Raw genomic sequence first — 26444 nt, 5'->3', positions numbered from 1 at the left:
TTATCAGAGTCAGACATAGCCCTCATACCAATCTGGTGTAGAAAGCGCTGATAGAGGCCGTTACTAGGAAAATCAGTGAAGGTAGGGAGATGACAATTTCTAGCTTTTTGAGCTTATTTTAGAAATAAGCATATAAAATACTAATTCAAGAACCAGTGGCCAAGAACCATGAGACATTTGCAGACAGCCCGAAACCTGGAAGAAGGGGCCGCAGCAGCACAGGAAGGAAGCTGTCTGGATGAGGCCATGGGCTGATCCAGGAGAAAGAACTTTAAAAGCAAGTGTTAATATGCTCAAAGAGACCAGGCATTTTTTCTGCCAAATGAGAACAGCTATGCAAAAAAGAACATTCAGAGAACGACAACAAGAGCTCTTTGAAGTTAAAAACTATATGAGCAGAAATGTAAGATTCACTAGAAAGATGGAATATGAAGCTGAGATCTCCCATAAATTAGAGCAAAAAGAGAGAGATAAAAGAGGAGAGACTAGATAAGAATATTAAGGGGACCAGTCTAGGAAGTATAATATCCAAATAACAGGGATTCCAGAAAAAGAGAACAGAAAAAATAGTGGAGAGGAAATGATCAATGAAATAGTTTGACATTTTCCTGGAACTGGAGGACCTGAATTCCAGATTGAAGGAGCCCATTGAGTGCCTAGCACTGTATGTCAGTGTAGACACACACCAATGCACAATGAAATATAATTGTACAACTCTTGGGATGAGGAGAAACATCTAGAAACTTCCAGAGAGCAAAAACAAGTTTCATACAAAAGGTCAAAAATCAGAATATCCCTAGATTTCTCAACAGCGACATCGAAAGCTGGGAGAACAAGGCCCTCGAACTTCTCGGGGAAAATAACACTCAGCCTGGTGTTGTATACCCAGCCAGTCACGCTTGAGGGTGGAAAGGCATGTTTCAGACACACACAGTCTGAAATTTTACCTCCCAGGCACCCTTTCTCAGGAAACTGAGAACGGCCCTCACAAAAATGAGGGAGTAAGCCAAGAAAGGGGAAGGAGCTGGGACAGATCCCCAAAAAGTCTAAGGGAATTGTGGCTGAGGTGAGTAAAGAGGGTGAGCAGCAGGCTTAGGAAGCAGCTGTTCAGACTGGAGCAGGAGGCTGGGGCTCGGCGAGATACTGTCTCTGAGGCTGAACGGAACAGAATACCCGAGTGGTTTGCTTTTCTAGTTGTATTAAGAGGGAATTTATACATACTGTGCAGACTTTAGAGGCAAATTGATGATAGATACATTAAAAAACTAAGCAAACAAAAAGCAAAGCAATGATGAAGTCTAGAGAAAAATGTGAAGAAACACAATATTCTGGTAATTATATGGCGCAGAAGTGAATAGTGTTTATGGAGTCACTTTATGACCAGTTGACATAATAATGAGTTGGTTCACTAGCATCCTTCAATGGTGACCAATTAATTTTGTCTTTCTTAGTATCATAATTATTTTATGGATTTAAAAGTATTTGTGTTGGCATCTTTTACAGTCATTATCTTTAGTGATGCTCATTTCCCAGTTTTGGCCAGTGGGAGCCTCTTCAAGTTGGCTCCTGGGGCTTTTATTTATTTTAAAGAGCTATACTGAGGATAAACAATCTACATATGATAAAATCTGCCCATTCTAAGTGTAAAAGTCAATGATGTTTAGTAAATTTACAGAGTTGTGCAACCGTCGCTGCAATCCAAACTTAGAACGTTTTCCTCACCACAGAAAGATGCCTCTTGCCTGTTTTCAGTCAGTTCCCATTGCCACTCCCAGTCCCAAGCAACCACGAGTCTCCTTACTGTCTCTGTAGATTTGCTTTTTCTGAACGTTTCATTCTAAGAATCACCCAATATGTGGTCTTTTGTATGTGGCTTCTTTCCCTCGGCGTGGTGTCTCTGGGGTTCCTCCATGTTGCAGCACATGCCTGTACTTTGTTCCTTTCATGGCTGAGTAGCGGTTCATGGAGACATCAGTCTGTATCGTCCAGTTGATGGACATTTCCACTATTTGACGATTACGAATAATCTATGAATATTCACTTACAAATCTTCATGTGGGCATGTTTTCTTTCACTTGGGTAGATATGGCTGGATCATGTGGTAAATTTCTGTTTAACTATTTAAGAAACTGCCAAACTGCTTTCCAAATTGATTACACCCTTTCACGTGCCCGCCAGCAGTGTGTGAGAGCTCCTGTTGCTCCGCATCCTCACCAGTGCTTGCTCCTGTCTCTCTTAGTATCGGCCATCCTGTGGGGTGTGAACTGTCATATTGTAGATTTGATTTGCATTTCCCTAATGAGTAATGATGATCAGCATCTTTTCATGTGCTTATTATTAGACATTTGTATGTCGTCTTCGGTGAAATATCTATTCAAATCTTTTTGCCCATTTTTAATTGGGTCTGTCTTTTTATTATTGAGTTGTAAGTGTTCTTTGTATATTCTGGATACAAGTCCTTTATCAGAAATATTTGCAAATATTTCCTCCCAGTTTGTGGCTTGTTCTTTAATTTTCTTAATGGTATCTTTTGGAACACAGCTGTTTTTAATTTTGATGAAGTTCAGTTTATCAATTTTTTTAATGTTGTGATTTTGGCATTATTTCCAAGAACTCTTTTTGCCTAACCATAGGTCACAAAGATTTTATCTTATGTTTACTTCTAAAAGCTTTATCTCTTTCACTTAGGTCTGTGAACAATTGGAGTTCATTTTTTAAAAAAATTAAGTTGTGATTAATTATTTTTTGCTAGGAAAGATTTGCCCTGAGCAAATCTGTTGCCAGTCTTCCTCTCTTTTTTTTCCTCCCCAAAGCCCTGGTACATAATTGTGTATTCTAGTTGTAAGTCCTACTAGTTCTTCTGTGTGAGCTGCCACCACAGCATGGCTACTGCTAGACAAGTCATGTGGTTCCACACCCAGGAACTGAACTTGGGCTGTCAAAGCACAGCATACTGAACTTTGACCACTAGGTTATCAGGGCTGGCTCTGGAGTTCATTTTTGTGTATGGTGTAGGAAAGAGCCCAAATTCATATTTTTTCTTGCAGATATCCACTTTTCTCAGTCCTGTTTGTTGGAAAAAACTATCTTTTCCTCACTGAATTGCATTGGCACTTTTGTTGAAAATCAATTGGTCATAAGTGTAATCCTGAGTCTTTTTGACATTTAAATTTTTTTGAGAAAGGGAGATTGAGAGTACCTATTTGTATAAATGCAAATAGAGTACCTATTTGTATAAATGCAAATAGAGTACCTATTTGTATAAACGGAGACTCAAAGCATATTTACCCAACTGTTGACAGTGGTTACCACTTTGAGGAGATTGGAAATACCAGAAGGATGGGATCATACATTCCCATCCTGCTAGTATGTATATTATTTGAATCCTTTAAAATGAGATTGTGCCAGGGTCAGCCCAGTGGTATAGTGGTTAAATTTGGCACACTCCACTTCATTGCCCCAGGGTTTGCGGGTTCTGATCCCAGGCATGGACCTACACCACTCATCAAGCCATGTTGTGGTGGTGACCCACGTACAAAATAGAGGAAGACTGGCACAGATGTTAGCTCAGGGCCAGTCTTCCTCAAGCGAAAAAAGAAGAGGATTGGTAACAGATGTTAGGGCCGATCTTCCTCACCAAAACAATAAAAATGAAAATAAAATGAGATTATGTCAAGAGAAAGAGAAGGCAAGCTACAGACTAGGGGAAACTTTTGCAAAAGACCTATCTGATAAAGGACTGTTTTCTAAAATATACAAAGAACTCTTAAAACTCAACAATGATAAAACAAGCAACCTGATTTAAAAATGGACAAAAGAACTGAACAGACAGACACTTGATCAAAGAAGACAGATGGATGGCAAGTAAGTGTATGAAAAGATAAGATGCTCAACATCATATGCCCTTAGAGAATTGCCAGTTAAAAGTAAAATGAGACACTAGTACACACTTATTAGAATGGCAAAGATCCAAACCGCTGACAGCACCGGATGTTGGTGAGGATGTGGAGCAACAGGAGCACTCATTCATAGCTGGTGGGGGTGCAAAATGGTGCAGCCACTTTGGAAGACAGTTTGGCAGTTTCTTACAAAACTAAACAGAGTCTTACCATACGATGCTGCAGTCACGCTCCTTGGTGTTTGCCCAAATGAGCTGAAAACCTGTGTCCAGACAAACATGTGCACAGATGTTTATAGCAGCATTGTTCATAATTGCCAAGACTTGGAAGCAATGGATATGCTCCTCAGTAGGAGAAGGGATAAATAAACTGTAAAAAAAAAACAAAAAAACAAAAAAAAAACGGAGAGATTGTGTTCACACTGTATAATTTAGGATATCTCTCCTACCATTTTAGTCATCAAAATAGTTTGGGAGTTATTCACATATGACATCCTTTATGTAGATTTTTAACATAAAATAACAATGAACAATTTTACCATAAGAATTCATTTGAATACAAAATTGACAATGACAGTCTAATTTTATGTCACCAGTCCAAGTCGTTGTCAATTTGTTTGAAGCTTTTATGCATTAATTTGTAAATTTAATATGGTTAGCATTAATCTGATAAACTTGTGCTTCATTTATTAACAGATACAGGATCTACGCCAGAAATTCAACAATCTGACCATACTTGAGGAGTGTGGATGGGAGAAAGCCAGCAATACGAGCAAAGATGTGTTTCAGGTAAATTTGTGGATTTCTAATATAGACTTTTACTTTAATGAATTTAAGCTTTAGAAACATTTAGCTTCAGGTTTTTCATTTCACAAAACGTGTCATCTATTACAATGTCCTGATTGTCTTGAAAGAGTGAGGAAAGGTCAACACAAAATTCAGGATGGTTATTTCTGGCGGGGGAGGTGGGGCTGAGATTGGATTTGGTCCTCCTGAGAGCTTCTGAGTTGCTAAGTAACGGTATGTACCAGTGTGTTTTATTCTTTAAACTGTACCTATACATTGTTTTGCAGTAATAATAGCAGTAGTACATAATTTATATAATGTGCCAACTATGCTTCCCAGGCCCTCACACACATTGACTCAGTTAATCCTCACAACAGTCCTGTGAGGTGGGTGCCGTTATCCCCGGGTGGGGAATCTGAGGCCAGGAAGACTCGAGCACGTGCCCAGGGTGGAGCTGGGTTTCTCATTCCAGAACCCATGTTCTTAACCCACAGGTTATGCCATCTCTGCTTTCTATACTCTTGTGCGTGATATATTTCAAAATGAAAGAACTTTTTAAGTAGAAAAGAGGAACAATGACTCTTAGACTCTCTCTCTTCTTCCCAAATTTTATCATGTAAAATTTCCTATTTTCTCTGTAAAATTGGCTTTGTTGACATGATAGATTCCATTCTTATCTATTAGTACTAATTTTTTTCCCAAAATATTTTAACTCCAAGCTTTTGGTTCAGAATTGCTACTTCTCAAGCCAGCTTGGAGCCCTGCCACTTTTTCTTTTAGATTTTAGAAAAATGCCTCTGGTTGTAAAATCAGGTTTCTAAACTGGTACTTTATTATGCTGTGTAATCCAAATAAAAACTCTGTTTTGAATTCTGTCTTAGGAGTTTAAGATGTTAGAGTATTAAAGGATTATTGTAGGATTGTTTTACTAATGAAGTCTCCTTATTTTACTAATGAAGTAATGTCTTAGTAAGACGTTAGTAATGTCTTACTAATGACAAAGGCCCTGAGGACAGTGACGAGATTGATTGAATGAATTTCAAGTCTGTTAAACAGGAAGGATGCTGGGACATTTGGACCTGCCGTGCGATTTCTTATCGGGTGTTTAGTCCTGGGGACATAACACCATCAGTGACGCAGATAACGGCTGTGTCAAGACAGCATTATGTCGGAGCCTTGTAATTCTGCCCCTTACCACCAGTGTTTCTCTCCTACATTATTTTATAGGCCACCGTTAAGACTACTGAACAGTTAAAATCAAACTAATCTTTTATCTGTACTTTGGAACCATTCCCCCAGATCTCTTAGTCATTGACCTCTCATCCCATCACTTAGCCTTGTTCTCTCTTTTCCATCAGTTTTTAGACATGTTGAAGGGTCCTATCTTTGTTTACATTAAACGACAACCACAACTAACTCCTTGAGGGCAGGAACTTTGTCCTTTACCTTTGACCCCCAGCATGTTTAGCACATACTAGGAACTTGATAAGCATAAGATGGATGTGTGAAATATTTTAGGCATGCTTTATTCATTTTTCTTATAAGATGGTAATGAGTTGCTTTAGTAAATGTCATAATTTCTCTTTGTAGGAAAAAGTTGTCTCGGGTATAGCGAGTGAACCAAAACATGATGATGCTGGGATCGCAGATGGGGGTCGCCTCGCTGCTGTGAAGAAGGCAATGAGAGAGAGGATGCAGCCGGGAGAGCGTGCTGAGGCCGTGGGCTCTGCGGTGCCAAAGGAAGTTGATCATAAAGCGTTTGACACTGGATCTTTTAGAATTGAAAGTCCCGTTAAATCATTCTCAGGTTAGTTTTTCTGTTGAGACTACTTAAGAAACGTACTTGGGTTGGATGGGAGCTTGTACAGGAGGTGAAAAAGTTTTCACAGGAAGCAATATAAGCTGTCTGTGATTTCTGGAAAATAGACCACATCCTCACCACCAAACACTTGCAGATTTTGTTTGATGGATGGGATTAGATTACCTGAAGTGACATATCTCCTAAAGTTGCTTTTCTGTGTTTTCTAAGTGACTTCACTTCCATTATTAGCCCCTAACCCCAAGGTCCTGGGAGGAAGGTCCCAGGTCCCAAGAGGGAAGGGCGATGAGCATGAGGAGTGAGGTGATTTCCTTCAGGTTGGTGCCAGGCTGGATGAGAATTTCAGCAGGAAAGGAAGCTTAGGCACCAAACCATCACACTTCTCTGGCTGTTCTTAAAAAATGACGCTTAGGGAAGGTGGGTTTGGTTTTATTTTCATTTGTATCAAAACTTTTGCCCAGATCTTTTTGAAACACAACAGGCCAATCCACAGACAGAAAGGGGACTCATGGTTGCCAGGGGCTGGGCGTGGGGAATGGGGAGTGACTGCTACAGAACCCGGGATTCCCTTGTAGGGGGATGTGAATGTTCGGGAACCAGACAGTGGTAATGGTTGTGCAACACTGTCTATGAAATAAAGGCCCCTGAATTGTACATCTTAAAATGGTTAAAATGCTGGTGGAACTTTATGTGAATTTTACCACCATAAAAAGAATGAAAGTATCTGCAGTATGATTTAGTTTATGTACAATTCTAGAAATCCCTAATCAATAGTGACCACAGGGAGCCTGGGGCTGGGGGCGGGAGGGATGAGAATGAAGCAGAGTTTAGGGGCCAGTGGAGACGCTCATCATGCTGACTGTGCTGACGGCTTGACAGGCCCACTGGAACTCACCAAACTGTCCACAGCAGACACCCACTGCTTCTCGCCCAGCAACCGTGCCCGGAGAAAGCCGCCAAAGAAGTAGAAAAGCTACACAGGTTTCAGCTCGTGGGGTCACTTTCATGCTCCCACACGAACATGCAAAGCGAGGGCCACCTCGCCAATGGGGAGTGATCGCCACCCATAATGTTCAGAGAGAACACACCCAAGCATAGAACAGCGTGCTACTTCTCATCCAAGAAAGGGAAGAAATTAAATATGTGTGTACATACACAGATGTATATTTGTAGGTATTTGCTCATATTAAAAAATAAAGGATAAGCCAAATTTATGAAAACTGTTACTTATGGGGGAGGAAGAGAGCAGAGTTGAACAGACAGGGGTAGACTCTGGACTTATGGGAATATATCTGGTTTGTGAGTTTTGACCTTGGAACCATGTACGTTTTTACATACTTATAAAACAAAATTTAAAAACATACTTTAAAAAGGCGATCTCTAACAGAAGAGAAGGGGACACTTCCGATCTTCCTCTTGGACCAGTGTTACCCTAATACCAAAACCAGACACAGGAATCACAGGAAAACTGCCAGCCAGTATCTCTTCTGGATACGGACACAAAAACCATCCACAGAATACCAGCCAGTGAAATCCAGCCACGCAGAAAAAGGACCACACACGATGGCCAAGTGGGATTTGCTCCAGAACGCAAGGTTGGTTTAACATTGGAAAAACCAACTCACGTAATGCACCTCATCCATAGAATAAAGAACCAAACCACACGGGCCTCTCAACAGACACAGGAAAAGCATCCGACCAAGCTAACATCTTTTCTTGATAAAAACGCTGACCAAACCAGGAATGGAAAGGAAGGTCCCCAACCCGATAAAGGGTATCTGTGAAAACCCACGCTCACAGCATGCTTAGCGGTGAAGGACTGGATGCTTTTCCCAAGGGCAGGATCAAGAACCTCCACTCTCGGACATCAACACCACACCACGCTACAGGTTCTTCCCAGAGCAGTCGGGCGCGACGAGGAAATAACAGATCCACACCGGGAAGGAAGAAGCGAAACTATTTCTAGCCGCAGGTAACATGATCATGTACACACAAAATCCTAAGGAATACGCTAAAACACTATTAGAACGAATAAATGAGTTCAGAGGACTGCAGGATACAAGATCAGTACACAGGAATTAATTGCATTTTTATACACTTGCAATGAACAAGCTGAAAATAAAATTCAGAGAAGCATTCCAGTTATAATAGCATCAAAAAGAATAAAATGCTTCAGAACAAATTTAACAGAAGATGTGCAAAACTTATACTTGAAAACTACAAAACATCTTCGAAAGAAACTAAGACCTAAATGAGTGGAAGACGTCCTATGTACACGGATGAGAAGACAGTAGTAAGACGGCCATACTCCCCACACCGATCTACAGAGTCAACGCGAGCCCAGCAGAACCCCAGCTGGCGTCTCTGCAGAAACTGACAAGCTGACCCTAAAATCCATAAGGAGTTGCAAGGGTCCACGGAGAGCCAAAACAAGCTTGAGAAGGGACTCACACGTCCCATTTCAAAACCGACTACAAAGCAGCAGTAATCAAGACAGGGTGGAACTGGCATAAAGACACAAGGACAGGTCAAGGGCTAGAATCAGAATCCAGTACTAAACCCTCATATTTATGGGGAACTGATTTTCAACAAGGGGGCCAGGGCCGCTGGACGGGGAAAGAATGGTCTCTTCAGCCTTGGTGCTGAGACAACTGGATTTCCAGACGTAAAAAATGGAGTTTGACCGCTGCATCACTATATTCAAAAATTAACTCAAAATGGATCAAAGACCTAGACGTAAAGGCCGAAACTAGAAACTCTCAGGAAAAAACAAAAGCAAATCTTCATGACCTTGCATCTGGCAATGATTTCTTGGATATGACGGCAAAAGTACGGGCAACAAATGAAAAAACAGATAAAGTGAACTTTATCAAACAAACAAAAACTTTTTGGCATCATGGAAGACTATCAAAAACTGAAAAAAGGGGTCAGCCTGGTGGTACAGTAGTTAAGTTTGCACACTCTGCTTCAGTGGCCCAGTGTTGGTGGGTTCAGATCCTGGGCACAGACTTACACACCGCTCAACAAGCCATGCTGTTGCAGCAGCCCACATCCAAAATAGAGGAAGACTGGCACAGATGTTAGCTCAGGTCCAGTCTTCCTCAGCAAAAAAGAAAAGGTTAAAAAAGACTCAGGTCAATTCTCAGTTTTTCAGGTGCTGAGTACATATAATTAAAAAAAAAAAACAACTCAGAGAATGGGAAAAAATGCACACCAAGTATTGGATAAGGGACTTGAATCTAGAATATATGAAGAACTCTTACAATTGGACAATAAAGTGACAATCCAGTTAAAGAACGGGCACAGGATCTAAACAAACATTTCTACAAAGAAGATGCACAAATAGCCAATAAGCAGATGAAAAGCTGCTCAACATGACAGTCTTCAGGGAAATGCGAGTCAAAACCACCAGGAGACACTTCGTGCCCCCTAGGACACGCTGTCTACAATCAGCAAGACACAAGTGCTGGCGAGGGTGTGAGAGATCGGAACCCTCCTACGCTGCCGGTGGGAATGCAAAATGGGGCAGCTGCTTTGGGAAATGGTCTTGTGGCTCCTCAAAGCGTTAAACATGGTGTCGCCATGTGTCCCAGCAATTCCACTCCTAGGTGTGTATATCTGAGAGAACCCTACACCTGCACACCAAGACTCGCACACGCGTGTTCCAGCAGCCCTGTGCACCACAGCCCAAAGGTGGGCCAACCCAGACGTCCATCAGTTGATGAATGGATAAATGCACAACGGGACGCTGAAAGGACGTGCCACTGACACACGCCCCAATACAGACGAACCTTGAAAACACAGGCTCACTTGTATTTTTGCTTTATTTTGCAATAAAGCACTTCCTTTATTGCTCCTCGCTTTACCGCGCTTTGCTTTATTGCGTTTTTCACCAGATGCTCCACCAGCAAAGAGAAGATGACTTGCTGAAGGCTCAGGTGCTGGTTAGCATTTTTTAGCAATATGGTATTTTTTAATTAGGGTATGCACTTTTCTTTAGTCATAATGCTATCACCCACTTAGACTACAGCATAGCATAAACCTAACTTTTATCTGCACTCGGAAACCAAACAATTCGTGTGACTTGCTTTATGGTGACATTCACTTTGTTGTGGGGGCCTGGAGCCGAGCCCCCAGTGTCGCCCGGGTCTGGCTGTGTGCTGAGGGAAAGAAGGCAGACACAAAAAGCCACACATGGTATGGATCTGTTTACATAAGATGTCCAGGATACTCGAACCTACAGAGACAGGAAGTGGATTAGTTGGGGGTGGGGGAGGGGGGATGACAGCTAAAGGGTACAGGGTTTCTTTTAGGGGGTGACAAAAATGTCCTCCAGTTGACTACGATGATGGCTGCACAACTCCGGGCATACACTGCATTGTGCTGAGTTGTACGTTTTAAATGGGTGAACTGTGGTCCGAGAGTTATATCTCAATAAAGCAGTTCCAACAAGAAAAGAGGACAAGCCCTAAAAACTGCAAGCAAAAGGAAGCACGTGAACCATTCAGCAGGTGGAACAGAACCTGCTCACAACACACATGGACGGAGGGTCAGCATCCAGAATAGGAAGAGACATTCCAGAGGGGAGGGTGGGGATGAAGAAAGAGAGAGAAAGCACCCCGGAAGCACAGGGGCAAAGGGGAAGCACAAGCACCCCAATGCGGCCTGAAGGCGGAGCTCAGGAGCACAGCCCAAGGCAGCCCGATCCATGGGGGAGCGGGACGCGTCAACGCCAGCACCCAGGAGGGGCCGTGCCAGCCGCCGGCTACACGGGAGCCTTCCCACGCGGCTGAGGCGATGTGGGAAACCACGATTGTGCTCGTCTACATGTGTCTACACATGTCAACATGGATGGCCTGGAGACATGCCACCGAATTTCAAAACCAAATGGTGAGACAATGCACGGGGGATCATGTGTTAGGCTAAGTTCAAAATCGACATGTTGCTGCGCATGGACTGTGGGTCCACTAGCACCCACCCTACACAGGGAGAGACAGGGGGCAGGAGGGCGCAGAGGAAGGGCCAGGCTGGACCTCAGGGGATCAGTTGCTTAAAAAATGCAAAGGTGAACGCTGCTCCATCTGGGAGGGCAACAACGCACAGGCATGTCTGTCTTCAATATTTGGCACAACCGTTAATACAGAGTCTCCACTGTGTTTCAGATCCTGAAAACAGAACACAAGCACCAACCCGTGAACGTGGTGCTGCCCAGAGGCAGCACGCAGGGCACCCACCTTGGCCACCTTGCCCATGTCCTCCATGGTGGCTCTCTCGTGCGGAAACTGGGCGAAGGTCCGCTCAATCTTGGCGATGACGGCATCGACGTTCACTGTCCCCTGCGGACGGCCTCGGGGGGAAGTAGAAGGTGGGGATGCTCTGGCTGCTGGCTGGTGGCAGGGGCTCCTCCTTTGTCTGGACCTGAGAAATGAGACAGGTGGTGAGGACTTGGGAACAGGAAACATCGTCCTCACATGAACCCGTAACAGACAGGGGCGGCACCGTTCTCAAAGTGAGCGCACGGGGCCACGGAACCCCAATGTGCACAGAACGCCAGACAATCCTGGGGGCCAACTCCAGCCATGAGGCCACCCGCATCCGAAAGGTCACACACCACAAGAGAGCGTCACATACCACTGATCCACACTGCTGAGCCTCCCCCAGCCCTGCCTCAGTGTGACCCCGCAACAGTGACAGCTGACGGCCCAGGCTGCCAGGGAGGCTGGCACAGGTCCTTGTGGGGAGCCTGCCCCGCAGTCCTCCTGGGGTCAGGGTCCTCCAGGCGGGCCGTCAATGGCGCTCGCTCACAGCCAGGACAGGTGTGGCCTCTCTTTGGGGCCCACACCTGCAGTCGCTGGTTCCCACGTGTGCCTCCCGGAGAATGGGACGTACGTCTGTCACCTGACCTGGGATGGCCCTCCGGGAAAGGATCTGGCCCTGCAGCCTCTTTCTCGCCAGAAGGCAGAACGGCAGCTGAGCCACCCCAAGTGAAGCCAGCACCTTCAGCAGCAACTACTTCGGAGAAGTTTGACCTCCTGACATGCTTTCCAAGACACAGTGGTGTCGGGACGTGCCCTCGGGGATTCAGGGAGCTGACCTGCTGTGGGGCTGTCGTTACAGGCGGAAGGGGGGACTCTGTATATAAAACACGGTTGTTTAAAATGCCCCCAAGCAGAAAGAGCTGTTCAGTGGACCCGGTTAAGGAATGACTGCCGAAAGTTGGCCCCAGGCCGGGTCTGCAGCACCGAGGGGGGAGAGGCTCTGAATCTCCTCTGAGGCCGAGCCCATGAGGCTCGCTGTTCCCACTACGGTGGGCACGGTCGCCCAGCAGGACTCAGCAGCATCTCCCTGCTGACTCAGGAGAGGCCTTCTGGGGCCAGAAACAGCTCCTGGGAGCCGGGTCGTAGACGGCCGCCGAGGACCAGGCACCCGGTCGGCCTCGACGGGCAGTGACGGGGAGGCACAGTCTGGCCCATGGACGCATCTCCGGTCTACACCCTACATTCTCTAGGGCTGGGGACACGAGGCCACAGTCTCAGGAGGCAGGAACAGCCCAGCGTCCTACTGGGGAAGGACTGGACTGAGCAGCAAAAACCCAATGCCTGAGGCCACGGGGGCTGATGGGGCCGGGAGTGGGCAGATGGTCAGGAGAGTGCACTGTGAGGGTCCCCAACTCAACAAGGTCTGGGGAACCCAATGCACACGGGACACCACGGGACCACATAGGACCTGCAGACCCTGAGCGTGCAGGAGACACACACACAACACAGCAGGCCGAGGAAACACCACAGAGGGTTCAGGGCCGGCCCAGTGACCGGGCACATCGTGGTTCTTACCCAGAGGAATGGCACCGCCAGCAGGCCCGAACGTCCAGGTGGGGGGTCCCCTCCATGCACCACGGGGCACTCACATGTCAGCCACCCTCCCCAAGGCCGAGTGACAGAGCACAGCTCATGCAGCCACCGCCTCATGCCACAGGGACCAGGGGCTGGAACACCAGACACCAACAGCACTACCAATTTGCCACCAGGATACACAGTCAACACGGCTCCCCACTGAAACCTGCGGGTGTCCTACACATCTCGTCCTGCAACGGGGGCCTCTTCACCACCCAGCTGCAGCCTCTGGGACCGGCTAGTGTCCTCCTCAGTCCATCAGTCCATCTCAGGGACGGCCCATGTTCTCTCAGTCACGTCTCGGGATGGCCCCACGTCCCCCTCACTCATGTCTTGGGATGGCCCCCCACGTCCCCTCAGTCACGTCTCAGGATGGCCCCACGTCCCCCTCAGTCACGTCTCGGGACGGCCCTGCATCCCCTCAGTCACGTCTCAGAACGGCCCTGCATCCCCTCACTCACGTCCCGGGACGGTCCCTCGTCCCCCTCACTCACGTCTCGGGAGGGGCCCATGTCCCCCTCAGTCATGTCTCAGGGTGGCCCCGCATCCCCTCAGTCACGTCTCAGCATGGCCCCATGTCCCCTTCAGTCACATCTCGGGACGGCCTCGCGTCCCCTCAGTCATGTCCCGGGACGCCCTGTGTCACCTGTCTGTTTTCCCTCCAGCACTAGGAGGAGGAGTCACTTGTAAACGCTTTCTGTCCTGCCCCACTGACGTGACCCACAGACGACAGCAACACGTCCAGAGGTGTTGCTGTCCTGAGTCTGCTGTACTGGGGGGCTATGGGGAGAGCCTGCAGACGCACGACAATGAGCCCTGTGATCACAACAGGGCAAATAAAACAGTCAGGGGTTTGACGCAGGGTCACCTCAGTGCTGAGAGCCGAGAGGCAGATGTGGACGGCACGGTGATCAGAAAGGAGAGGCTGCAAAGGGCGGCCCTGAGGTTCCGGCACCTATTGCAGGCCGGCTGTGCTGAGCGAGGTGGATCTGCCATGGACGGTGGGAAGCACGAGGACCACACTGTGGACTAAGCCTCAGAGCAGAGCAAAGGCTGGACGATGACCTCGGGCCCACCCTTCACGAGACTCGGCCCGAGTCAGCACCCAGGGACACAGGCTGATCCCCCTCCTCCCAGCCCGGGATGTCCTGTTCCACGGGGATTGGGTTACAGTGTCAGAATCACTGAGTCCTGATGTGACAGCCCTGCACAGCAGCACTGAGCCAAAACCACACCCACCGTGGCCCAGGGACAGGCGGGAGGGGAAGCCACACCCAGAGCTGCCTCCTTGGAAGGAGAGGGTTCGGTTCAACAGATCTGCTGGGGGTGCCCACGATTCGCTTTGAGGAAGATAACTTTTCCCCTCGATTTCTGGAACAAAGACTGAGGGCCATTTTTCATTTTTTTAATTTTTTGTGAGGAAGACTGTTACTGAGCTAACATCTGTCCCAATCGTCTACTACTTCATATGAAGGAGGCCGCCTCAGCGTGACTTGACGAGCGGTGCTAGGTCTGCGCCTGGGATCCGAACCCGCGAACCCCAGGCCACCGAAGCGGAGCCTGTAAACTTAACTGCTGTGCCCCCGGGGCAGGCCCCTGAGTGCCTGTTTCCTTGCCTTGTGGCGGTGGTTCCGTTTTCCCGTCTTTCTCTTTTCTTCTCTCCCGCGAGGCGGAATGAATTGCGAGCCCAATGCCCTGAGCTGTCGGCCACAGTCGCTGCCCTTGTACCTTTGTGCAATACGGTGTTGGTGTTTCCTGAGCACCGACCACATCTTCCCATGAGCCATCTCACTCAACTGCCGCGTTCAGGACAATCTGTGACTGACGTGCCACCAGCATCCTGTATTCACGGTGGGAAAACTGAGGCACAAGGAGTCTGGCGCTCCAGGCAGAGGGCAGGGCACCTACACTGTGGGGTGGCTGCCCCTGGGCTGGTTCTGGAGCCGTTGTCAACCATGTGCCTTCTCCCCAGTCCATGGCTGGGCTGACACAGACCCCTGGGCTGCTAAGTCACAGGGACGTCGTTCGCTGCTGGTCAGCGCTAGGAGGCCGCGCACCTGGTCACCTGGGAAAGGACAAGGAAGAGGGATGACAGCGCTGCTACGCCTCCATGCAGACACACTGCTCGGCCTCTCGCCTACGACCAGGTGTGATTCCTGAAAACGAGGTTGCTGTCACCGTGTCAGCCGGCTTCTGCCAGACCCGTTACACAGTTAATACTCAGGCCGGTCCTGAGAAATGGACTTTGACAAAATGGACAGAACGTGACAAAGAACTTAAATCAAATCTTCCTGCGGCTGTCAGTGCACAGCAATCCACCACGAGGCTCACCCTCGCCCCCCTGGCTGGCCCGAGCGTCCCCATGGGTGCCCTCCTCCCCCTGGATGGCCACAGGCACACTCCAGCTGGCGACGGCGTGATGCTGACTCCACCACACGAAGCCCTGAAAGCAGCGGGGTGGGCTCACTGGGGCGTCCTGGACATGTGGTGTCAGGCCCTGTGTCGCTCACGCCCACTATCTGTGCCCCCCTCCTGTGGAGACATAGGGACATTTCCTGCCCAAGGGCTGCCAAGCGACAGCTCTGGAACCTCGCTGGACACTCACGAGGAAGTCTGTCTTCATCTGCACAAGTCACGCGTGGCGACCAGACCTCCTCATGAATCCGCAGTCTACGCAGATGCGAATCCAGGCTGGGATCCGCGAGCAAGGCTTTGCCCTGGGGTCCTGGCGGCTCTGCCTGGGGAAGTAACGTGGCCTTTGTGCCCTGGTGACCTCGCGGTGACCCGGCCGCCACCACACGTGAGGGGAGGGCGGGAGGCCAGCATGCCCCTTTGTGGAGCAGCAGCAGCAGCAGCGAGTGCTCGTGGCTCCTGTCCTAGGCGTGAGGATACATGCGAGCACCTCCTGAGGGGGCTTTGGGGGCCTGGTGTCCCTGGTGCTGGTGTCTGCACACACCACAGTCCTAAAGGTGGGCGGTCCCCACCACGGGCTAGGCGCCTGTCCTGCGTTGTTTAAAGGTGAGCGAGTGCAAGAAGCTTACAAAGGCCCCAATCTGAATGGGAGCACAGGGAGGCAGCCGGCACGGCCTCAGCACCGCAAGAGTGTGGCTCGTCCACGTGCTCCTGCGGGAGGAGCTCCGGGGGCCACCACCATCTCCGACACCGCATTCCCTCCTGCCCCGTCAGCAGAGGGCGCTGTCAAACTGAGGTTCCGCCGTCTGGGGGAACTAAGACACCACACAGGCATCATGCTCCACCCCCACCATACTCTGAACCAGGTGGAGCATCTCCTCATTTGTCTAAAAGGCAAGGACACCATCTTCCCTGCCCCTTCTCTACTCCACGCTGTGCCGTCATTTCTGTTCCTCCTCTGACCATTCCCAGGGCGGCACGTGTCTTCGGCTTTGTGAGTTTTGTCCTCCGTCCCCAGGCCCCACGTCTTTTTATTTACTTTGTGACGTCTGTCACCACACGGGAGTTTTTAGATCACGTTTGTAGTCGGCTTCATTCTCTCGTTGGTCTAACAGATGGTCCAAGGCAGCACTGGGAGCTACTTTATGACATCTGAGCACGTGCCCTGTGCTCACGAACTCAGAACGACCGGCACCACGGGGACAACGTCTGAGGTCTGTACAGTGGCCCATCGACCCTCCCATGGCCCTGCTGGGCGGGGAGGCCTCGGACAACAGGAGAGGCCAGAGGTATAGAGAAGGACATGGGGGGCCAGTTCCAAGGAGGATGGACACCGGGCCCCCGTGATGCAGGCTCGGCCGCAGTCCGAGAGGGAGAAGCTGATGGGCCACCCGGGCAGAGGGGCCAGCCTGGGCCAAGGGCACGGGGAGCCCCAGGTCCTGTGTGGGCCTCGCAAGGGGCAGAAACCACGCGTCAGGAGCAAGTTCACCAAACCTCTGTGGGTGGAGACGCGCCAACGTGTCTTCCGAAGCTGCAAAGACTGAGCACTCTAGGAGGCAGTATTCACACTGCAGGGGATGAACCACATCTGACGGTTTCTACCCGCTTCCTGAGCACATGGCGCAGAGATTCCCACGACAGCGATGGCACCGGCTCAGTCACCTGTTCCTCCTTCTCCATCCCCCACCGTCTGCTGGTCCGCTTGTCTCCAGGGGCAGGAACAGGAAGGGGATGGGGCCCAACAGCCAAATGGGCCTCCCAGTCAGGACTGGCGGGGAAGGGCCTGCTGGTCGCGATGGAGACACACACACAGACGCACACACACGCATGAGGCCTCCACGCCCAGGGCTGCCACGCGAGGGCCTGTCTCTGCCTCAGCTCGTGTGTCTGTTCCTGGGGGTGGACACACAGCTCGCTGATCTCCAGGAACCCCTCGCCTCGTGCGGCAGCCCGGGTCCTTCTGACCCTGGAACACAGCAGAGCTCCTGTCTTCCTCTGCTCCGGGCCCTGAGGCCTGGCCCCGAGGACACACGCATAGCTCCATGAGACATGACCTTCTGGACAGCGGCACAGGACGAGCAGAGTGGGACACGAGCGAGCTTACTGCCTGGGGAGCTTGACCATGGTGGAGGGAGGACGCCCACATGGGCTGCGCAGTGAGAGACGGCCCCTGTGGTCAGAGCCATGCGGACGGGGGGAATTTGGGGGGAATTTGGCAGATGGAGGGAGGGAGGAAGGGAGACAGCTACAAACTTAGGGGCAAAGACACAACCACAGGTCTTTGGTGCTCTTGACAGCGCCCTGCAGACACCCCGCATGGCCACACTGGCTGCTGCCAGCAGGAGGGCTTCCCTTGAGGGTGCCACACGTCCCTTCCACCAACACGCTGGTACAGGAGGACGGTCCCCTGGGTCAGGAGTTTGAGAACCACTGCACCACAGCTCCCTGGGGCACAGCGGGTGTGTGGAGGCGCTAATGACTGCCCCTGTCACTGCCCACCTCAGGGCCTTTGTGCCTACTGTTCCCAGGCGCCCCACAAACACTGCCTTACCTCATCTAAGACCATGATCAGATCCCACCTGCCACTAGCATGTCATCAATAGACAACACAACACCCCCCGCCTGAGCCCACTCCCACCTGCCGTCCCCTCACACCAACCATCACCCCAGGTCACAAGGTCATCCCTGACACACCACACATCCCACCCCACCTGCCGCCCCCTCATAGTAACCGTTACCCCAGGTCACAAGGTCATCCCTGACAGGACAAACATCCCACCCTACCTGCTGCCCCTTCACAGGAGCCATCACCCCAGGTCACAAGGTCATCCTACACACCACACATCCCACCTCACCTGCAGCCCCCTCATAGGAACAATCACCCCAGGTCACGAGGTCATCCCTGACAGAACACACATCCCACCCCACCTGCCGCCCCTTCACAGGAACCTCACCCCAGGTCACAAGGTCATCCCTGACAGAACACACATCCCACCCCACCTGCCGCCCCCTCATAGTAACCGTTACCCCAGGTCACGAGGTCATCCCTGACAGAACACTCATCCCACCCCACCTGCTGCCCCCTCACAGGAACCATCATCCCAGGTTACAAGGTCATCCCTGACAGAACACACATCCCACCCCATCTGCTGCCCCCTCACAGGAACCATCACCCCGGGTCACAAGGTCATCCCTGACAGAACACACATCCCACCCCATCTGCTGCCCCCTCACAGAATACATCACCGCAGGTCACAAGGTCATCCCTGACAGAACACACATCCCACCCCACCTGCCGCCCCTTCACAGGTACTGTCATCCCAGTCAGGCTCTGTAGGCTTTTCTGTCATCCCAACTAGAAGGTGCAGCTACCCTCCAGTGCCTGGCACAGAGCAGGCCCCCAGCAATATGCAGTGATGGAACGCACATCCCAAAGAGCTCCCCTGAAAGGAAAACACCTTTCGCTGTGTTCGGAAAGCTGCTACCTCAGAGAACTTGGCCACATGACTCTGTTTCCCTCTGTCCACAGTGAGTCTCTCCCAGCCTGGAACCTTCCATGTCTCTCACACTCATGGGGAAGCAAGCGTCTCCCACCAACTCACTCCCTGAGGCACAGCGCAACACTGGATGACCCAGTTCTGGTGCTGGACTTGCAGGATCGACTCAGGGAGAAGTAAATGCTAACATGTGTGCTCTTTCTGCGGCCCTGTCAAGACCCAGGTACCCGGACCAGCCCTTCTGAGGAAGGCAGCTGGAAATGCTGGGGAGAGCACTTGACAAACATCTTCCTGAGTGCCTCACGGACTGGCAAGAGAGGAAGGACTCTCAGGGCACGGACGCTGGGAAGGGGCACCCAGCGAGGCCAGGAGAGGCTGGACAGGCGCTGCCTTCAGGGAGTGCACTCAAGGGGGTGAAGTGACCGTCACCTCACAGTGTTGCAGAGCTCGGGGACAGGAGGCAACATCCAGCATCCTCGACGGAGGCTGCCCCCTGAGCGGGATCCTGGGGGCTGCCCCTGCAGTGAGAAGAATGAAGTGGAAATAAATCCCCACCAACCTCTGACCCCAGGAAGGAAAGGACAATCATAGGCCTGAAAGCTGGTGCTGCATCAAGGGGCTGTGGGCAGGGGTGGTGGCGAAGCTCCCTAGAGCTCACAGCAGACTCCCAGTCAAGTGTGCAAACCAAATGTACATCCTGTGCCTGGTCCCCAAACCCTCCAGCCGACGACATCAGGCTGCCACAGATCAGCAGTGCCCGGAAGCAGCAAGATGTGCTGAGGTGAACCATCCTCAACTCGGGACTCAGAAAACGCCCCAAGTTCCAAGGAAAGTGAGGCGTTCATGATCAAAATGCACAAACACACATGAAAGGAAGGCACCATGGGGGAGAGCCGGCAAGCAGGGAGCAGCTGGGCTGGCGAAGACTCCGGACTCTGACGTTGTTGAGAATGAGAGCCGACACGCTTCATATATCAAGACAGGGAGAGGCTTGAAGATGCAAGAGTGAGGAGACTTAAGACAGCCCCAAATAAAACGTCCAGAAGAACAGGAAACACACTTGCTTTCTGGGTTGGAGAGCAGAGCAGCACAGCTGGGAGGGACTCGTGCCCCGGGAGGGAGGAGACGCAGGTGCTGAGCCTGCAGCTGCAGAGCTGGAGACACATCCTGAGACCCGAGGCCCAAGGAACCCCAAGCAGGAGTCCTTGGAGCGACCCACACTGCACACCGGACGACGAGACTGGACAACATCCAAGACAGCGGCAGATCCTCAGAACCTGCCACAAGGAGACGGAACGGAACAGAAAAGGGGACCGTCTCCAAAGGAGCGACCCAGGAGCCCTGCAGCCAGCTTCTCGACAGAAATGCAGGGGCCAGAGCTGGAGGAGAGCGGCTGCCCTTTCGCCCAAACGCCACCTCCCGGGAGGTGTCTGCCACACAAAACCAACATGGAGACAGTTTGAGACCAAAACGGAAGAAAAGCAAAAGCGAGCCGGCCACTGTCAGCAGACGCTGGTCCAGGATGTGCGGGGGACCGTGCGTCAGGCAGAAGCCAAGTGCTCCTGACGCAGGTCGGAGATGCAGGAAAGGGGCGTATGGGGGGCAAATCTCAACACGCTGACTGTGTGAATCATCATAAGGCGGCGATTTTATTTCTTTTTAAAAACCCTCCGAAGGCAACAACAGCAGTATAAAATGAATGGGGTCATGGAATGGAAGTGTCTGAGAGTTTTGTTTTTTTTTGTTGAAGAAGATTAGCCCTGAGCATCTGCCGATCCTCCTCTTTTTGCTGAGGAAGACTGGGCCTGAGCTAACATCCGTGCCCATCTTCCTCTACTTTATATGTGGGACGCCTACCACAGCATGGCTTGCCAAGTGGTGCCATGTCTGCACCTGGGATCCGAACTGGTGAACCCCGGGCCGCTGAAGCAGAACATGCTCACTTAACTGCTGCGCCACTGGGCCAGCCCCCATCTGAGTGTTTTGAGCTGGAAGGCAAAGGTATTAATTTTTCACCTGGAAAAATCCAGTAGTGGCCATTTCTAGGATGAGCAGTCAGCTAGGAGCAAGGGAATACTCCAAAGTAGGAGAGGAAAAGAGAAAGAGGAGGCAAGAATGGACAGGACGAAAATAAACCAAGATGGACGAACAGTCATAACACGTGGAAACAGACAAACGGCACAGTTAAAAGATGAAGATCAGAAGGAAAAAGAGAATCGTGTCTATTCACAAGAGACACACATAAGACGTAAGGGTGCAGAGGGTGAACATCTTCTCAAAAGACGGAAAAGGGTAGAGGGGCCGTGGGGTGGCTGGACTGATGTGCACACAAGAGGTGGAGGTGTGGACAGTACTAGAGAGAGACAGGGACCGCGTCAGGGCAGGCGACCAGGGGAAACGACATGCCTCAGAGCTGGCCAATGCCGGCCCCAGGAGCCCCACACGGACACGGCAGACGCTGCAGGGAAAAGCAGAGGTCCAGCCCCCAGGGAGGCCGGGCCCAGCTCCCCGGAGCGATGACGGAGCTGACGGGACAACGAGAAACAAACAGCCTGCTGCAGACACGGGAGATTTACAAGTTTAATCTCCGGGACAGAAATAGATGCGGCCCCAGCACAGCTGCAGCTCTCACATTCTTTTCCAACACACAGGACGCCGTTGGGGGCTGGCCACCTCCTGGGCCGCAAAACAGGTCTCAGCAGGTCCTGCAGGGACCGTGGGGCGCATTCCCCGACCTCCAGGGGACGCGGCCAGATGACTGGAATGAACAAAAGTGGCAAAAACACACACGTGTGTGTGTGAAAGGAGAGTCCTAAAGTACGGCTCAGGCCTCTTAAAAAATGACAACCAGCCGACCAAGGGGCATTCGGGTCCCCAAGCCTCTTGCCTGGGCTCCCACCCGCCCCGCCCCACGCAGGCCCCCTGCAGCCCCGATCAAGGGGCACGGCCTCACGGAGAGCTACTTCTGTAGAGGGCCCCAGCCGCCTGCTCCCTGACTCGACCCCACTCCTGGGACCTCAGACTCGCCCATGGGCCTCCCAGAACACACAGTGGGGCGGAGCGGTGCCCCCACGACCAAAATCCAAGCCCTGGGATAAAGCAAAGGCATCTCTTCTCCCGCAGAAGGGTGTGGGGGAGCCCAGCAGAAATCCGTCCAGCTGTGTCTCTGGGGTCACACCTCCCAACACCAGCCTCGGACGGTCAGGTCCCAGAGGGGTCAGACGGCACATGCTGGGACATCAGATGGGTCCCTCCGACTCCAACGGGCCAGGACAGGGCACAGGTGGCAGAATGAGAGCAGGCCAGGCAGGGACGCTGGGCCGGAGCGGCCAAGCCCAGCAGCGTCCTGGGCGGCCCCGTCTGAGACCGGATGCAGCAGCAAGGCCGGGACGGGGCCCTGGACGGGGCCAGGGAGCTCAGGGGGACAGCCTGTGGATTCCAGGTGAGCCCAGGCCCCAAAGATGCTGCACCCAACAGGAGGCCCCTGTGGGCCGCGAGCTTTCTCCTCGGCTCCCGTGGACCCTCCACCCCAGCTGGCAGGAGGTGCGCCAACTAAACGCGTGAACGACACTCCACGCTGACAGATGGGAGCCAGAGGTCAAAGTTTAACACAGGGGAGCCAAAGACAACAACGGGGGAGCCAGGCCCTGCACACGGGTTCGTGCGAAGGATCTCCCTCCAGCACAGGAGGGGCCGGGCTCACTGTGGAGGCTGCTGGGCCAGCCGCGTTCACAGGAGGGAGCAGAGCTGTGTTCCCAACACTGACACAGACGGGGGAGCCCGGCTGAGCGGGGTCCCCGGCCTGGACACTGTCAGCCTGGCTCTGCACCTGCCCCACAGGACGGGCTCCCAAGGGGGCGTGTGTGCGGCTCTGGAGTGGCCTGTGAGGGGAACCTGCATCCACAGCCGAGTGGACAGAGGGGCCGCTTCCAGCTGCCAGGGTCCTGGGAATGTGGATCAAAGGGGGTATTCATGACCCTTCCTGCAGGGTACTGTGACCCCACCCAGACTAGGACCCCAGACTGTGGCCCACTTGCCATCTGGGACAGGCAGAGCTGGGAGGCCACGCTGTCACCCCAGGGAGGGGAGGTCAGCTCAGAGTCCAGGACTGTCCCCAGGGGGTGGCCACACTGGGGTCTGGAATGACGCTCAGCGGGGTCTGTGTGCCCTGAAGGACCCTGCAGGGAGGCTGGACAGCGTGTCCGGGCCCACAGCAAGGTGACAGAGTGGAGGAGCAGAGGCGCCCGTCAACTGTGCCTGAGCCTGTTTGTGGAGAGTGGGTGATGGGACCCCCGGGGTACAGGACGCTCAGGACCCCTTCCAGCGGGGTGAGCCGAGCATGTCCTGGGCCTGAGAGAGCCTGCAGTGACCACCGGGAGTTGGCGCTGCTCGGCGCCCAGAAGGCCCGAGAATCCCTGGGCAGGGTGGGCGGGTGGACATGGGAGGCGGGAGCAGGGATGGCTCCACTGTGGACGGCACAGCCGTGCCCCAGGGTCCTCTGCTCCGGGCCAGGGGGGCCCACTGAGCGGGTGGCGTGGCCGTCAGGCTGAAGCACCACCTCCCTCCCTCCACCCCCAGCCTCTCCCTCTACCCCCAGCCTCTCCCAAAGATGTTGGCTGACCCCCCCAAGGCTGTGTCCCGAATCCGCCCTCCAACATCTTGGGATGAAAGGAGCCAGGAGAACTCTCCTTCTGCTCCTCCCACAACCCCCATGAGAAAGACCCACTGGTCCACCGCCTGCAGCCCAGGGAGCACTCACGTTACGCAATGCACATCGTCACGGCTGAGAAGCAAGGTTGAGACATGTTTTCTGTGACAAGAAACAACTTCCCATGAAATGAATTCATAAAGTTTGATTCCCAAAAAGTGATTTTCATTTGATAAGCAGCAGCCCTAAAGCAATGCAGACTTTCCTGCATGGGCTCTGTGGGGAGCCGGGCCCCCAGGCACGACCATCCTGGGCGAGGCTGGAGGGATTTCCGGGTCTCCCACACAGCCCAGTGGACCATCAGGAGAAACCCTAACTGCCCCACATCTGTTTTCCTATCGTCAAAGCAGGACCCGCGTGGGGCAGATTCCACTCCTGGGTCTCCAAATGCAGGCACTTTCCTTAAAATCTAGGGACAGACTCACACCTTCCCCAGCTGCAGACAAAACTTCAGAAGTTGGAAGACACAAGACAGGAAAAATTCCCAAGCTGTGTAAAAGCTGAGATATGATCCCAGAAAAACTCCCATTAAAATATCAGCAGAAGGCAGGTCTTTTTTTCCCCCAGATGGCCCGGTCTGATTGGATGTCATTTTTTTTGGCCACAACAGGACGTTAAGTCCTGGCCTAGAGAAAAAGTGCGGGTGTCTAACTGCAAGAGGTGAGGCGTTCAGGAGCAGGAGCCCCGGCCCCAAGCCCTGTGGCCCTGCCCCCAGCACCGGCCCAGAGCTGAGGCGAGGACAAGATATGCCACGGAGACCCCTCGAGTCACAGACAGACTCTGGGGATCACGGGCTGTCTGATGCTTCCAAACGACTGGGTCCCTCAAACTAACTCGTAACACGTCCAAGGTGTAGACACAGCAGGTCTTACTCCTCCGAGCACACACAACCATGGAGAGGGTGTCTACACGCCAACTACTCACTATCAGCACCGAGCCATCCACTTGCCCGGCCCATGTGTGCAGATCCCCACAGCCCAGTAAACACCATGTGGCCGAGAAGGCCAGGCGTCCCACAGGGCCGTGTCATCATGGAGATGGCCGTGACCATGGGCCAGGCTTCCCACCGGGACCACAGGGTCAGGTCCCCACCCGAGCCAGAACCTGTCCACGCGCTGGGGGCTTGCATCCTGGCCACACCGCGGCACCTGCCGCCAAAACTCCAGCAACGGGCGAGCTCTTAGGAGCTCTCCCAGCGACTTCACGCGGGACCCACGCTCCCTGCACGGGTGGGTGCGAGCAGCCCCCGCCCCCCCCACACCAGGGAGGGACTCGGGAGGGACCCGGGTGGGCCGGGGGGGTGACATGCGGCAGACCTGGACCTGCTGGAAGGCCTTGAGCCTCTTCTTGAAGCGGGAGGGCAGCACGAAGTCGCAGCCGCGGGCCAGTGAGGCCAGCTCCTGCCTCAGGCTGGGGTCCTGGCACAGCGACGGCTCGTGGAGCCGCATGTCGGCTCGCGTGGGCCGCCAGGGCCCGGGCCAGGCACCTCGCTCTGGCTCTTGCTCTCGGGGCTGGGCCTGGCTGGGGCCGCTGGGCTCGGGGCGGCAGCTGCGCCCGGCAGGACGGTTGGGGTGGCTGGGCTCAGCGCACTCCGTGCGTCGCTGGCCAGGCGCTGTGGGGGCCGGCCCAGGCGGCGCGCGTTCCACAGGCTGAGGAGGGCACATGGCTGGAGGAGGGGTGGCAGGCCACCCCTCCCGCGGGCGGGCGGGCCGGCGGCTGTGCAGGTGGGAGGGGACAGCTGGCGCGCCCTGACGGAGCAGCTCTCTGCGAGGCTGCTGAGGGTGCGGGAGGCCTTGCAGGGGGCGGTGTCTGCAGGGACCCCGGCTGTGGCTCAGTGTGGACGCACAGGGCACAAACAGGTCAGCAAGGACAGCCGATCTGGGGCAGATCTGGGGCCGCCTGCCAGCGCTCGCACAGCGGGGAGGTGGCGCTCTCCCCAGAAGCAAAGCCTGCCTGCCCGCCCACGACTAAAGGGGACCTGCCACAGGCTCCTCGCGGAGGAGCGGGTTCTACGCTGAGGCCCCAGCCTGGGACCCAGATGCAGCCAAGCAGCTGTTCCCTCCCTGAAAACGCACTGGGAACAAAGGGGTCTGCCCGCCCCAGCTTCCCCTGCTCGTTAGAGGCTGAGAAAACATACTGAAGCTGCAGAGGACACCGGAAAGTTTTCTCTTCAAAAATCGGGTGAGGGGGTGAGTATTCTGGCTTCTGTAGTCTTGGTGCCGGTTCCACACGACAAAACGTAGAATGTCAGGACAGGGCAGAAAGTACCACAACATACAAGGTAACAATATGGAACGACAGTGTGGAACGTCACGACAAAGTACCAAGTAACCAGAACGTCCAAAATAACGACAGTGCACAAAGTACCAACAGGGCAGAACGTAACCACAACGCAGGATGTAGCGCTAACGCACACCATAAGGTAGGAGCC

The 26444-nt window shown here is 52.6% G+C and overlaps 1 protein-coding gene across 1 annotated transcript in view; it reads right to left on the bottom strand.

Moving 5' to 3' along the window:
- Window positions 1-25969, bottom strand: part of LOC123282371 (serine/threonine-protein phosphatase 2A regulatory subunit B'' subunit beta-like) — a 55520-nt gene extending 29551 nt beyond the window's left edge. The window contains exons 1-2 of the mRNA XM_070503366.1: window positions 25330-25969; window positions 11738-11921 (exon numbers count right to left, since the gene is read on the bottom strand). Of these exons, the coding sequence (XP_070359467.1) occupies window positions 11802-11921; window positions 25330-25677 (468 nt within the window). The 5' untranslated portion in view covers window positions 25678-25969 and the 3' untranslated portion in view covers window positions 11738-11801. The remainder of the gene's footprint in view (window positions 1-11737; window positions 11922-25329) is intronic.
- Between the last annotated feature and the right edge of the window lie 475 nt (window positions 25970-26444).

Source organism: Equus asinus, unplaced genomic scaffold, assembly GCF_041296235.1.
Source record: "Equus asinus isolate D_3611 breed Donkey unplaced genomic scaffold, EquAss-T2T_v2 contig_1, whole genome shotgun sequence".
Classification (NCBI taxonomy): domain Eukaryota; kingdom Metazoa; phylum Chordata; class Mammalia; order Perissodactyla; family Equidae; genus Equus; species Equus asinus.
Note: the sequence above shows the minus strand (reverse complement) of the source record. Positions and strands in the feature narration are given on the sequence as shown.